The sequence below is a fragment of the Aethalodelphis obliquidens genome, unplaced genomic scaffold (assembly GCF_003676395.1).
Source record: "Aethalodelphis obliquidens isolate GAN/ISIS:26980383/991018 unplaced genomic scaffold, ASM367639v1 scaffold27, whole genome shotgun sequence".
Classification (NCBI taxonomy): domain Eukaryota; kingdom Metazoa; phylum Chordata; class Mammalia; order Artiodactyla; family Delphinidae; genus Aethalodelphis; species Aethalodelphis obliquidens.
This window is the reverse complement of record NW_020837971.1, coordinates 10469729-10483902: the sequence shown is the minus strand read 5'-3', so window position 1 is coordinate 10483902 and position 14174 is coordinate 10469729. Positions and strand designations below refer to the sequence as shown.

General features: G+C 40.5%; 1 protein-coding gene across 5 annotated transcripts in view; it reads left to right on the top strand.

Moving 5' to 3' along the window:
* PNPLA8 (patatin like domain 8, phospholipase A2) overlaps nt 1-14174 on the top strand; it is a 134591-nt gene that overhangs the window by 70823 nt on the left and 49594 nt on the right. Inside the window, exons 1-4 of one of the 5 annotated variants that reach the window (XM_027123945.1) lie at nt 1553-1693; nt 9479-10121; nt 10467-10633; nt 10786-10935. In XM_027123945.1, coding sequence (XP_026979746.1) covers nt 9569-10121; nt 10467-10633; nt 10786-10935 — 870 coding nt within the window. In that variant the 5' untranslated portion in view covers nt 1553-1693; nt 9479-9568. Of the gene's footprint in view, nt 1-1551; nt 1694-9478; nt 10634-10785; nt 10936-14174 lie in introns of those variants that run through there. The other 4 variants (XM_027123940.1, XM_027123943.1, XM_027123941.1 and 1 more) reach the window with 4 other exon arrangements.

Sequence of the window (14174 nt, the reverse complement as noted above, 5' to 3'; positions counted from 1 at the left end):
CAAGAATCCTGCTGAGTCAGTTTAGAGAGAATCTCCCACCCTTGATACCTGATCACCCTCAGTGTCTAATCACAGTCATCAGTTTTTAGCAGGAATCCTGTGAAAATGGTTTAGCAAGAGTCACCCGTGCCCTTGGTGTCCCCTCTTAGTAATTTTCCATACACTGGCCCCTCTCACTCTGCTCCTGGGCTACACATCTCCAGCTGCCTTTGTTGTATTTGCAGTTGAGCCCAATCTCTCTCCCCCACTGTAAAAGTCTTGAGTAAAGTCTTCCTTATCGTTTTAACAAATACAATTTTTTCTTTAACAATGGGGAAAATCTCTCTGGAACTAGTTACTTCCATATGCCTCTAAAGTTTAGTTTGTGCATACACCTTCTAACTAGCGTATGGCTAAATAACATGCCTAGGTCTTGCACTGCAGGGGTTTATCAGGCATTATGCTGTACACAGTCCAGCCATTTATGCCCCAAGAACCTAACAAGCTGGCTTCCTCCCCTTGATTAAAAAAAAGGAAAAAAAAAAAGTGGCAGTCTAACACCCACTATGTGGCAGCTCATACAATTCCTTCCTTAAACACTTCACAGTTATCTTACAGGGGGCTAAAGCAGCAACACTCCTGTGAGACCCGGCAAGCCTAGAGGAAAGAGGGACTAACAGTCTTGGGAACACTTTGAGGTTGAGGTCTAGTAAAGACTACTTTTCCGTTTCTAACCTCAACTTATTTAAAGGAAGCTATTGTAACCATCCAAATTTGCTGTTGTAGCATGCAAGCTTCTTGATAAATAAAGGAATGGGCATGGCTATGCTGTAAAAAAATCTTTTTTTTAAGGACACTGAAATTTGAATTTCATGTCATTGTCATGTGTCCCAAAACAGACTTTTATTTTTTTAACCGTTGAAAATGTAAAAACCATTCTTGGCTTACAGGCGCACAAAATCAGGCGGTGGGCTGCATTTGCCTTATGAGCTGTAGGTCGTTTGCAGACTTGGTAGTCATAAAATGTAGGGATTCAAAAACTGTGTTAAGTGTGGGACCTGGCGGGGGCCGGTGCGGTAGAGGGACTTCACAGGCTAACTTCTAATACTATAACATATGTGAAAGCAGTTTCCACTGATTTTTAGTCCAAGTGGCCAAGCCCAGGAATGGTGACAGCAGAGTGGTAGGGACCGCGGTCCAGGCCGCTCACCACCCTCCAAGCGGCTGGTGACGCAGTCCCCTCTTCGAGGACCGGACAGAGCGTGGACAGCATCTTCAGGGACGCAGAGATGGAGGTTTAGCTCAGCCGACCGTCGGACGGAGTCCCGCAAACAGAGCAAAACAAACTCCCTCGGCCGGCCGCCAGGCGGCGCCTCTCCGGGTGTCCGCAGGCACGTGCACGCACGCACGTTTCCGGCCCGCCCTCAGCCGGGCTCTACTGCGCATGTCTGGGAAGGGGGCGGAGCGGCGACTGATGGGTGGGCCGAGGTTCCAGCGAGGCTGAGGAGCTCCTCGCCGGTGGGCGGGTACATTGGGGCCGCCCTGCGTCACTTCCGTCGGGGAAGGACGGAGTTGGGGGAGGGTGGCGCCCCGGCTGTCGCGCCGCTGTTTGTGCTGGAAGCTCAGCTGATGGCAGCCGGCCGGCCGAGGGGACGCCCGTGCCGGGAAGAGGCGCGTCGCCACTGCCGCCTAAGTAGTTGCGGCCTGCATCCCGGTAAGTTGCCCGTGGGGGGTCGGCGGGACGGTAGGCTACGGGAGAGGGCAGCCGGGTCGCCCGGGCACTCGTCTGGGATTCCAGGTCTTATCTCTCCCCGGAGGGTGCTTCCAGGGCGAGAGAGCGGGGAGACGCCCGGCCCCGAGGACGTCCCCGGATCCGGGCTCCGGAGGCGGCCGGGCACCGGAAGGAGCCCTCGGGTCCCGGGCCTGATGGGTGCACGACGCTCTCCGCCTCCTCGGACCCCGTGGGCTTTGCTGGTCCAGACGCGGAGACTGTTTTGGTTTCTCTGGTCCCGCCCCGCGCTGCCTGTCCCACCCCGCAAGCCTCCCAGCCTAGGTTCCGAGTCGGCCTGGCTTCCCCTGGGTAGTAGGTTCTCCAGTAGTTCGCGGGAACCTGTTAAAGCGATGTCCTTATTCTACATCATTCTCCACTGTCGGCGCACCTGGTTTGTCGGCTGCTCCTTGTTTTTAATTATCAGCAGTTTCTTTGTAACCCTACCCACGTTGAATTCTGCCGTTGGCTGCTGTTGCTTCAGGCGGATTGAGGTGCGTGCTTTTTGAAAGGTGAAGTTCTGTGGATCAGTGTGTTGGAGTGCTTCCCCCGCTGTCGTGTCTGCCATCATGCCGGGAGGAACCTGGTTTCTACGCCCAATACAATAACTTTCAATGAAAGTGGTGACACCTAGGAAAAACTTGGACGTGGCATGAGGAACTGTCACATTATCCTATTTAAAGTGAAGTTTTTAGTTCCAGTAACATCCCAGTTGGACTGCATCCTAATCTACAGTCCCAATTCTTGAGCTTTCAAAAATGACAAAAGTAGGTTTTAGTGTATCGAGAAACTGCTGTTAAGACAGTGAAATATTAATAATTTTGAAATCCGGGAGTTGAAAAAAAGTATATTACACTGTGAACCGAGACTTTAATGCCGCTTATGAGGCAGGTGTTTCAAACCCATTGCAGTTATTGTGTTAAATGGCTTGTGCAAATTAGTTGTACTTTGAACATAAGAAGGTGCTCTTATTTCGGGATTTTTATTAAACTTTTTCTCAGGGTTGCTCATTTTTCTGTTTCTGTATCAGATCTAAATTAAAACCTTGAAAGTATTGTCCTTTTAACAAGTGATGTCGGCTGAAAAGATCACTTTCACTAGCTTGTATGTTTACTTGTTTCAGTGTACCTTGAGCTGTTTTTTTGCTTAGCAATAATGACAGGATTTGGGCCAAAGGGTACATACTGTCTTGCTTGTGAAACATTGATTTGTGTAAAGGTCATAGAACTCTTAGCCCAACATCTTCCTATCATGTCTTAGTTCTAACCTTTCTTTCCCATGTCTTATATTTTACTTTATTCATTATCCTTGCTTTTTAGAAGTGCCATTGCCCTGAGTTTTTCAGGATATGTTTTGTCCTGTGCTTTTTTTGTTTTCTTGGAAGACTACCTCTTCCTAACTTTGAATGGCAGTCAAGGCTCTACCCTTGTTCTCTCTACGCCAGAGTGTTAAAATTTGAAACCCGAGGAGTATTTTAGTAGTTCCATGAATATCCTGAAATGTCTTGGAAAATAAAGTGTATATATGCAAATAAGCATTTCTCAAAGAAGAGGAGCTTTTATCAAGTTCTGGGATCCCCACATTCTCAAGAAGTGTTACTGTACCCCCTTCTTCGGTAAATTCAGTCTTATGGTTTTAGCTGTCATTGTGGTAATAACTCCAAACATGATTCCACAGCCTGTGTTCCTATAGTACATCTCTATTTGAATATCCCACTGTTAACTGCATCCTGTAAGTCCAAGAGATTTTTATTAAATTGGCCCCCTTCCCAGTTATCTCGTATTCACAAATGGCACTCTTGCTGTTTCTCGGTTTAAAAACACTTAAGTTGTCATGACTCCTCCCTCTCCTTACCCCATTCTTTCCTGTCGCCAAGTCCTGTGTTTTGTTGTTTACCCCACTTTCAAAGTGTGGCTCAAAGTAACCCTCGTTTCCATTATAGTACCTTTACCTTAATTCAAACCCTTGTCACTTCATGTCTGCATTATTGCAATAACTCGGCGAAGTCCTCCACACATTCATTCTTTCCATCGTCAGTGAAGCCTCCACCTATTTCTTAACTTATTTCTTCTAGTTAAAACGTCCTTCCGTCCTCTAGTGGGGGGTCTAAGCCTCACTCTTCTGTTTATATCTCCGTTGTATCTGTGCTACCCTATAAATAGGGAGTCTGGTCCTCCCTGCTCTTTTCTCAGTTGAGATGGCACTTCCCAGTTTACCTTCTTTATCTGTTTGCAATCTAACTTTCGTCCCAGCTGAATTTGCTCTCCAAACCTTTGTCTGCATTTACTAGTGTTGTGATTTGGGAGCAGTTAAATTCAGCTTGTTGATTTTGTTGACAGCTCTCTCTGTTGAGTAATTTTTACTTGACAACTGTAGTTTCTAGACAGATGTATTAAAATAGTATGATCATGAGATCGTCTTGTTTTCCTTTAATTGTTCCCTTTTCCAAATTTGCTTTATATGCTGTATTTCAATGCCAAGTCGATAGGTGTATTCATAATTGGTCATGGGGATTATCTCTTAACAGAAAGAAACATTGCAGATCCCTTACCTCTAAGCTATGCAGCTCTGTCCTCTGCTTGACTCTTAGGCCCATGTCTACCATCTTTCCCACTTCTAACTTTCCTTTAACTACCTTATTCTTGCTATTCCTGAATAGACAAAGCTTATTCCTGTCTCCAAAGCCTTGGTTGCTTCTCCCTCTTCCTTGAATGCTTTTTATCCAGAAACTTTTAATAATTTAGGTACCGCTTGATTCAGGTCTCCAGCAACATGTCAACTCAATTCTTCTCCCGACCACATCAACTAAAATAGCACTTTCTGTGCCCTTTCTCCCCAACCCCCAGCTTTATTTTTCTTCATGGCACTTCTCGACCTGTTGCTATACATTATATTAGTTATTTGTTTATTAATAAGTTGTCTTTTTCTCCAAGACCTAGGAGACTACCTGAGGTTTAATAAGTAAGTGGATTATTCCTTTTACTATGAAATAGTATCCCTTTTTAATCTTATTTCATGCCTTTGCCTTAAATTTGCCTTAAAGGGCTTTTTGCTTTCTTTTGGTAATATAGGCCTGGTATATATTTTCCCCTATTCCTTTATTTTTAACCTTCTTTATCATTATATTACAGGAGTGTCTAGTAACTAGTATGTAGCTGGAGTTTTAATTTCTAAAATTTGCTCTTCCTGTACACTCTTTGTACAGTTCTCTTTTTTTTGTTTCCTTATTTTTGTCCCCTCTATCATTGAATGTTTTAAACCTACTGAATTTTTTTCTATTATTTCTAATCTTGGTTACACGTTTTCCTGTTAGGTATACTTGCTGGTACTCCCTTGAAGTGATTCTTCTTTGACTGTGAGTTAATCTTCAGTGGTGGCTGCTGAGTGTGGGAGTCTCTTGCCGTGAGCTTTGGAAGTGTCCTTCCATGGTAGTTTCAGTGGACTCAGCAGAGGCCCCATGGAGTTCACTAGCTCTGACTAGTTTTCATTTGCTTAGGGTTTCTGCACCATAAAGGTCATGTGACTGCAGATCCAGGCATGTGATTCCTCTTCAACTGTGGATTTCCCACTGTTGGTTTTGTTTTGTTTTGTTTTGTTAACTTTATTGTGGTAAAAAATATATCATAAAATTTACCACCTTAACCATTTTGAAGTGTATAGTTCAGTGGCATTCAGTGCATTCATGTTGTGAAAACAAATCTCCAGTACTTTTTCAGTCTGCAGAACTGAAACCCTACCATTAAACAACAGCTCCCCTCTGACCCCTTCCTCCAGCCCCCTGTAACCATTATTCTACTCTGTCTCTGAATTTGACTGCTCTAGGTACCTCATGTAAGTGGAATCACACAGTACTTGTCCTTTTGTGTCTGCCTTATTTCACTTAAGCTCATGTCCTCAAGGTTCATGCATGTTGCAGCATGTGACAGGATGTCCTTCCTTTTTAAGGCTGCGTAATATTCCATTGTGTGCACAGACCACATTTTGTTTATTTAACTGTCCGTGGACATTTGGGTTGTTCCCACCTCTGCTATTATGAATAGTGTTGCTATGAACAGAGGTGTACAAATATCTTTTTGAGGCCCTGCTTTCAATTCCTTTGAATATATATCTAGAAATAGGATTGCTGGATCAAATGGTAGTTCTAGTTATAATATTTTGAGGAACTGCTATACTGTTTTCCATAGCAGCCACACCGTTTTACACTCCCAGTAACAGTGCTCAGGAGTTCCAAGTTCTCCACATCTTTGCCATCACTTGGTATTTTCTGGTGATTTGTTTTCTTTTTGGGGCTTAAACAACAGAATTTATTTCTCAGGTATTTTCTGTTTTGTTTTTTTGTTTTGCTTTGTTTTGTTTTTTATACTAGCCACCCTGATGAGTGTGAGGTGATACCTCATTTGGATTTGATTTGTATTTCTCTGATGATCAGTGATGTTATTCATCTTTACATATGCTTGTTCACTGTTTGTATGTCATCTTTGGAGAAATGTCTGTTCAAATCTTCTACCCACTTTTTAATTGAGTTATTTGATTTTTTTGTTGTTGAGTTGTAGGAGTCCCTTATTGGTTTTGAGTATGGCTTTTTATCCACGAGTACTTTAGTTGTATTTTATCATGTTGTTTCTGTCTTGGGGATTGTGAGGCTTATTAATTCAGCTTATTACATTGACTGCAAGTCCTGAGGGGTTCAGAAGAGCCAGGAAAGCAGATAGTATGCTTCTTTTCTCTCCTTCCCTCTATAAAATTGGGTGTTTTAAAATAATATGCTTACATTGCTATTTAGACAGATTTTAGTTTGGACTGTCACCTTCTGAAGAGTCACGATGGGTTCTTGGTTTCTGTCTTGTTCCGTTACTCCATCTGTCAGCGATCTGCTGGAAGCAGATCTAATGTCATTCCTTTGCTTATCATACTTCATTGACAGTTCGATCTTTAATCTCCTTGGCAAGATTATCAGACCCTTCGTAACCTGGTCCACCCTGTCTTTGCAGTATCCCCGTATACCTCTCGCTCATCATTCTCTCCAGGTCCTGGAATGAAAACAACTATTTGCAATTTTTGCTTATATTGTGTATATTTTCTTAAATGCTTTTTTTGTGTTTCCTTGTGTTTGTTTTTCCCATTATCTAGAATTCTCTCCTTCCCCTCTTATCTTTTACAATGTAATGAATTCCTTTTTTGCTCAGTTTTCAGCTTCTTTTTTCAGACTTACCTGGGTACCTACTCTTACCTTGTGTCTTCCATTCACAGAGCACCATCTGTTAAAGTGCATTAAAGTGTTTGCTTTTTTTTTTTAAGTACAAAAGTGATACCTGCTCTTTGTAAGTAACTGAGTCTGTCCAAAAGTAAAAGCCCTTCCCATTCTCTTTTGATTCCACCTCTCAGTTCACAGGAATTAATAAACAGGTACTTACCCTTTCAGAATCTGTGTGTGTAGCCACAGATTTAAACTGCATATATAGGTTTTTGTTTTCTTCTATTACATAATATCTTCGTGTTTACGTCTTTGTATCCTCGTGTGTATCGTATATATGATATCGCAGCTTGCCTTTCGCACTGTACTGTATATGAAGGATATATAGGCAGATCATCTATTCTCCTTAACTGCTGTGTAACATTACAGTTTAACTCAGTTTATTGTCTGTATGTACCATAATTTATTTAACCATCCCTTGCTAGAAGAAACTTAGAGTTGTTTTTCAGTGTTTTGTTATTTCAAGCAGTGTGGCAGGGAATGTGTGTATATACCTTTACTCCTATGCAGTTATTTCTGTAGGATAGATTCTTAATAGTGGAATTGCTAATCAAAGAATATGTGCCTTTAAAATTTTGATAGATAACATTTAAAATTTCATTAGATACTATCAGATATTTCATTAGACACTGTCAGGTAGCCCTCTGTGTCCCATTTCCCCAGGTATTATCAGTACCGGATATTATCAATCATTTATATTTTACCAATTGAAAGAACAAAATAATCTGTTTAAAACAGCATTTATGTTGTGGTTATGAGCCCCTTGTCTGTTAGAAGTGGCACACAGCTTATTCTAGTCTGACTTCTTTGATTAAATAAGCACTTTGTACTAGACAGCAAAATCTTCCTGACAAGGCTATCTCGAGCTCTAGTCTGAAAGTTTCTTGGTATCTTGCTTGTGGTCTTAGCATCTAGCACTATGTCCAGTGTAGAGTTGTCGTCGAACGCGTGCCCAACATACAGTGAGGCCAAACAAACTGAAATGTCCCCGTTTGGAGTGGGAGAAAGGTTTATTGCAGGGGTCATGCAAGGAGAACGGGTGACTCCTGCTCAGAAGACCTGAACTCTGATGGGTTTCGGGAAATAGCTTTTATAGGCAAAATTTGTGGGGAGGTCTGCAGGGTGTGTGCCCCTCCTCTGATTGGTTGAGGTAACAGGGTGGTGTTCCAGGAATCTCAACCATCAGTCTTCTGGTTCCAACCAGTCTGGGGTCCTAGTGCGTGTGCTCAGCCTGAAGTTACCATCCTCCACCTGGGTGGGGGCCTGAGTTCCTGTAGAATAACTCAGATATGTACCAGGTTGTTCTGTACATCCCCCCAGGAGGAACCAGGACCCTGCCCCATCTCTGCACTGTTGTTTCTTTCTGCATCACCTCATTTCCTTAATTAGTAACTGTTTGAATCTGCCCTTTGGAACTCAGGGAAGGTCTAGGAGGCTGAAAGCCTTTTTCCTACAAACAAGAACCTGGGGACACAAAGGCTTTTGTGCCTGGGAGGGTCCTGCTCAGTTTCAGCCCCGCTTTTCTTTGATATGCCTCAGTCTTGAGTGGAACAGCTGTTGGAAAGGAAAATAACATTTTGGATAGAGAGGTTAATCATAAACTCAGCATAGGACCTGGGTTTTAGGGGGACTCAGTTTCAGATTAAATATTCTACAAACGGTGTGCAATGAGTAGGAGTGTAAGACTTGACTCTTGTCTTACAAGAACTTACAGTCTAGTGTCACATAAACTGTCAACACTTTAAATAGCATAGGAAGGAAGAAAAGCAGCATAATATCTAAATTGTGTCAACGAAAAAGTAATCAGTAGATCTAAGAAAGAATTGGAAAATTTTATTTGAGCCAAATTTGAGGATTATAACCTGGGAAGAGCATCTCAGAAAGCTCTGAGAACTGTTCTGCCAGTTAGAAGTCAAGACACAGTTTAAGTTTTTTGAGACAGAAGGCTGTATGTTAAATGATGTATATTGACAGTTCACATAATCCAGATTTAAGTGCCATCGTGGTGGATCAAGAAGGAATGCTCTGTCTTCATGATGCTAGGAGAATGTTGCTGTTTATGATTGAGCAGGTATTCCTGCTGATGGGGAGTTCTGGTCAAGTCGTGATACAGATGCACCATGCACAGCGTGGGGAGAGGGGAGGCCAAAGGGCAGAGAAGAATTTTTCTGTTTAAAGTTTTCTTGTCTTGCCATAAATATGAATTTTATTTCACAATTGCATGTTCAGTTTTGTGCTGTAGGAAATCTTATCTATTGGGTAGCTTCTCTAAATTAGTTTTCATGAAACATCCTACTACTCACTATTTTTTCACTGACTTCCGTAATAAAAGATGACTGATTTTCTGTTTGCTTAAAGTGAAATCTATTTTGCCATAATGAAAATATATTATCCTGTCTTCTTCTGAGACAAGTTGCTGAGTTTAGTTCAAGTAGTAATTTACCTTGAATCCTAATTTTTTTTTTCTTGCATTTCAGGTAAGACCATGAATTATGGCATTTCTTAAATGAAGCATTCAGGAATGAAGTGAAAGTCATAACGTATAGAAAATAAATGATTTTTAAGTTATGTCTGTTAATTTGACTGTAGGTCTATATTATATTTACCTCCTTAGTAATACGAGAAGTCTTTGTGGGAAGCAGAGGAGCAAGCAACTCCCTTTCTTGTGCTCACCTAAACATTACTGGAGGATAAGCCACAGCAGTCTGCAGAGAGGTTTTCATACAAGCAAAATAAGATGTAAATGGACCAAAAGTGAAGCTCATTCTTGCAGTAAGCACTGTTACTCTCCAAGCAACCATGGTTTACATTTTGGAATTTTGAAACTTAGCACTTCTGCGCCCAAGGGACTTACAAAAGCGAGCCTTCGTATGTCCCGTATTAAAAATACTTTGAACGCTGTTTCGAAGGCTGTTTTTGGCAAGCAGAATGAAATGATCTCTCGTTTAGCTCAACTTAAGCCAAGTTCTCGAATATTAAGAAAATTGTCAGATAGTGGCTGGTTAAAACAGAAAAACATTAAACAAACCATCACATTTCTGAAAAAATACAGCAACAAATTAGCAGAAAAGGATTCTTTTGCAGCAAAGGAAAGTCACGTTATGGAGAAAGAAGATACAGGTAAGCAAAGCCTTTTTCATTACACGAATAATCTAACCACGAAATTTGGAGAGTCATTCTACCTTTTATCAAGTCATATTAATTCATACTTCAAGCGTGAGGAAAAAATGTCTGAACAAAAGGAAAATAAACATTTCCAGGACAAATCAGAACTTGAGCTTAAAAACACTGAAGACGACGAGAAACCCAGTTCTCCAGATCCTGGCGTCCTGACTGATAAGAAGCTGGGCTCAGAAGCTTCTTTATATTCTGAGGACGATGCTGCAAGTCCCAGTGGGACGCCTGAGGTTCTTCCCATTTCTACTAAACAAAGTATTGCTAACTTTCTTTCTCATCCCACTGAAGGTGTACAAGCTTTGGTAGGCGGTTATATTGGTGGACTTGTCCCCAAACTAAAGTATGATTCAAAGAGTCAGTTAGAAGAGCAGGAAGAGGCAATGAAAGCTGAGCAGGCCATCAGCAAAGACAAAAATGCAGAGGAGAAAAGGCGGTTATCTCTTCAGCGAGAAAAGGCAAGTCGTTATTCAGTGTGGTTTTAAGTTTTAATTTTTGTCAGATTTCTAAGTTTCGTTTCCTAATGGGACCTAAGAAACTTTAATCATCTGTTAGAATCACTGGAACAGTTGCATACTCAAATCATACATATTTTAACATGTCTTTGTAGATTATTGCCAGAGTGAGTATTGATAACAGAACCCGGGCGTTAGTTCAAGCGTTAAGAAGAACAACTGACCCAAGGCTCTGCATTAATAGAGTTGAAGAACTGACGTTCCATCTTCTGGAATTTCCTGAAGGAAAAGGAGTGGCTGTCAAGGTAATTCTGATTACCTTTAATCTGGTTTTATCTTGGAATAAAAATACTAATAAACCTTCTAAAATGGAGAAGGCAACGCATTTCATTTTTTATTTAAATATTTTTGTGGTTTTATCATACATGTGATGTGTTATATATTTAGTAATTGCCCTATGATATGCATTATGCTAAATGCTCCCTTTAATTCTGTGATATGTTATGCTTCGTACTCATACCTATACTTTAAGATTAAACATTTGAAAATAGAGGATAAATCTCAGTATATTAGTTGAATTGCCTATTAGCTGCCACGGTTTTCTTAAATGCAGTGTAGGTATTTATGCTGTGTAACTACTCTGAAGACAGGAGTCGTAATTCATAAGTAAAACCATTGCTAATTTTTATTTCATGATCTTTCTGTACTTGAAAGTCTAAAAATTTTCATGATCTTATCGATAATTGAACTTGTGATCCTATTACTAAAACAATTAGGTTTTCTTTGCCTCAGTGTTTTCAAGTATAAAACAGTGGAGATAATTTAGACCCATTTAAATAGACCATTTTCAGAGAAATAATATAAAATGTGAATGATGCAGCTGAGTCTCTTTACACCTTTACAAGGTTATTTGTAATACATAATGAACAATTTGGAAATATCATATAATGAATAGACAGTGTTAACGTTTCGTTAGAGATCCGTTAGTGCTTACTTTTAACCTGCCACCCAGAAAATTATAAGTTAACTTAGTTCGTATTTATTCAACGTTTTGATAACCATCTTGCTGAAAAGTTATGTTTTTAAATTATTTATCCTCTGTAGTTTTATATTGTATAATACATACATTATAATAGCTAAACTTTAGAATTTCATGTTCATAGAATTTGGGATTATCTTTCATATATATGTAATCTCTTACTTAAAAGATAAAATTTCCAAATATAGATGTGCTTTTAGGTTATTTAACATGTTAGTGATACACTGAAAGTAGAACTCTAAGATGGAATTGCATACTTTTTTTTTTTCTGCGGTATGCGGGCCTCTCACTGCTGTGGCCTCTCCCATTGCGGAGCACAGGCTCCGGACGCGCAGGCTCAGCGGCCATGGCTTACAGGCCCAGCCGCTCCACGGCATGTGGGATCCTCCCGGACCGGGGCACGAACCCGCATCCCCTGCATCGACAGGCGGACTCTCAACCACTGCGCCACCAGGGAAGCCCAGAATTGCATACTTTAAAGAACTTTCAAAAAATGTTTTATTGAAGTGTAATACACATGCAGTTTTAAGTGTCGAGTTCAGTGAGTTTTCACATATATCCACGTAACCAGCACCCAGATGAAGAACAGAATTTGTCAGCACTTCAGAAGCCTCCCTTGGGCCCCCTTTCAGTCACAATCTCCCCCAGAATAATCACAAATCAGTTTTACCTGTTTTTGTACATTATGTAAACTCTTATGATTGGCTTCTTTTACTCAACATGCTGGTAGGAATCTTTTACATTGTTGTGGGTAGTTGTAGATAATTTATTCTTGTTGCTTTTGTCTTCCGTGGTGTGAATGTATCACAGCTTATTTTTTCATTGTAGTGTTGTTGGATTTCTGGGTAGTTTTCAGTTTAGTCTGTTATGACTGGTTTTGCTAATAGGAACTTTGAGAAGTCTTATTTTATATAACTGATCCCAAATCTAGGGACCCTTCAGTACCAAGGAGAAATGTGATATGTGTTTTCCTATAGAATGGCTCACCTTCTGGATTTACCTGGCTTCCTCCTCGTTGGTATAGTTGATGTATTCCTCTTTCCTTTTTATTTCCTGCACATTGGAATTTAAATATAAAGACCTGATTGAATTAAGCATTTTCTTGTTAGGACACATTGTAGATGACATGCACCTCATATTGCATTGTGTCAGAACACATATAATTGGTTGAACAACAGTTAGTAATGTTAAGGTTGACCACTGGATTAGGGAGATCTTTTCATTAGTCTGATCTTTGCATTGGACAGTTAGGCTAGAACCATTAACCATCAACCATTAACCTAATTGTTTCTAGAACTAGTCATTTCATTAGGGTTGCAGAATGATAAATTTCTAATTCTCTCATTCCTTCTGCATTATAATTGACATTCTCCTGTAAAACTAGAGCTTACTTCACCAACTAAAGCTATTTGGTTACTCTCAAAGATCAGTGTTGCAGGAAAAGCAAAACAAATGCTTAATTTCTTTCTACTTAGTCACCAGTTTTCAAAGTAAAGAGTTGCTTTTTTTTTTTAATCTTTATTGGAATATAATTGCTTCACAGTACTGTGTTAGTTTCTGTTGTACAACAAAGTGGATCAGCCATATGCATACATATATCCCCATATCCCCTCCCTCTTGAGCCTCACTGCCACCCTCCCTATCCCACCCCTCTAGGTCATCACAGAGCACTGAGCTGATCTTCTTGTGCTATGCTGCCTCTTCCCACTAGCTATCTGTTTTACATTTGGTAGTGTATATATGTCGATGCTACTCTCACTTCACCCCAGCTTCTCCCTCCCCTCCCCGTGTCCTCATGTCCATTCTGTATGTCTGTGTCTTTATTCTTGCCCTGCCACTAGGTTCATCAGTACCTTATTTTTTTTTTTTTAAGATTCCATATATATGTGTTGACATACCTGATTTTTCTCTTTCTGACTTACTTCACTCTGTATAACAAACTCTAGGTCCATCCACCTCTCTACAAATACCTCAATTTCGTTTCTTTCTGTGGAGTAACATTCCATTGTATATATGTGCCACATCTTCTTTATCCATTCATCTGTCGATGGACATTTAGATTGGTTCCATGTCCTGGCTATTGTAAATAGAGCTGCAGTGAACATTGTGGTACATGACTCTTTCTGAATTATGGTTTTCTCTGGGTATGTGCCCAGTAGTGGGATTGCTGGGTTATATGATAGTTCTGTTTTTAGTTTTTTAAGGAACCTCCATACTGTTCTCCATAGTGGTTGTATCAATTTACATTCCCACCAGCAGTGCAGGAGAGTTCCCTTTGCACCACACCCTTTCCAGCATTTATTGTTTCTAGATTTTTTGATAATGGCTATTCTGACTGGTGCGACGTGATACCTCATTGTAGTTTTGATTCGCATTTCTCTAATAATTAGTGATGTCGAGCATCTTTTCATGTGCCTCTTGGCCACCTGTATGTCTTCTTTGGTGAAATGTCTATTTAGGTCTTCCACCTTTTTTTTTTTTTTTTTTTTTTTTTTTTTTTTTTTT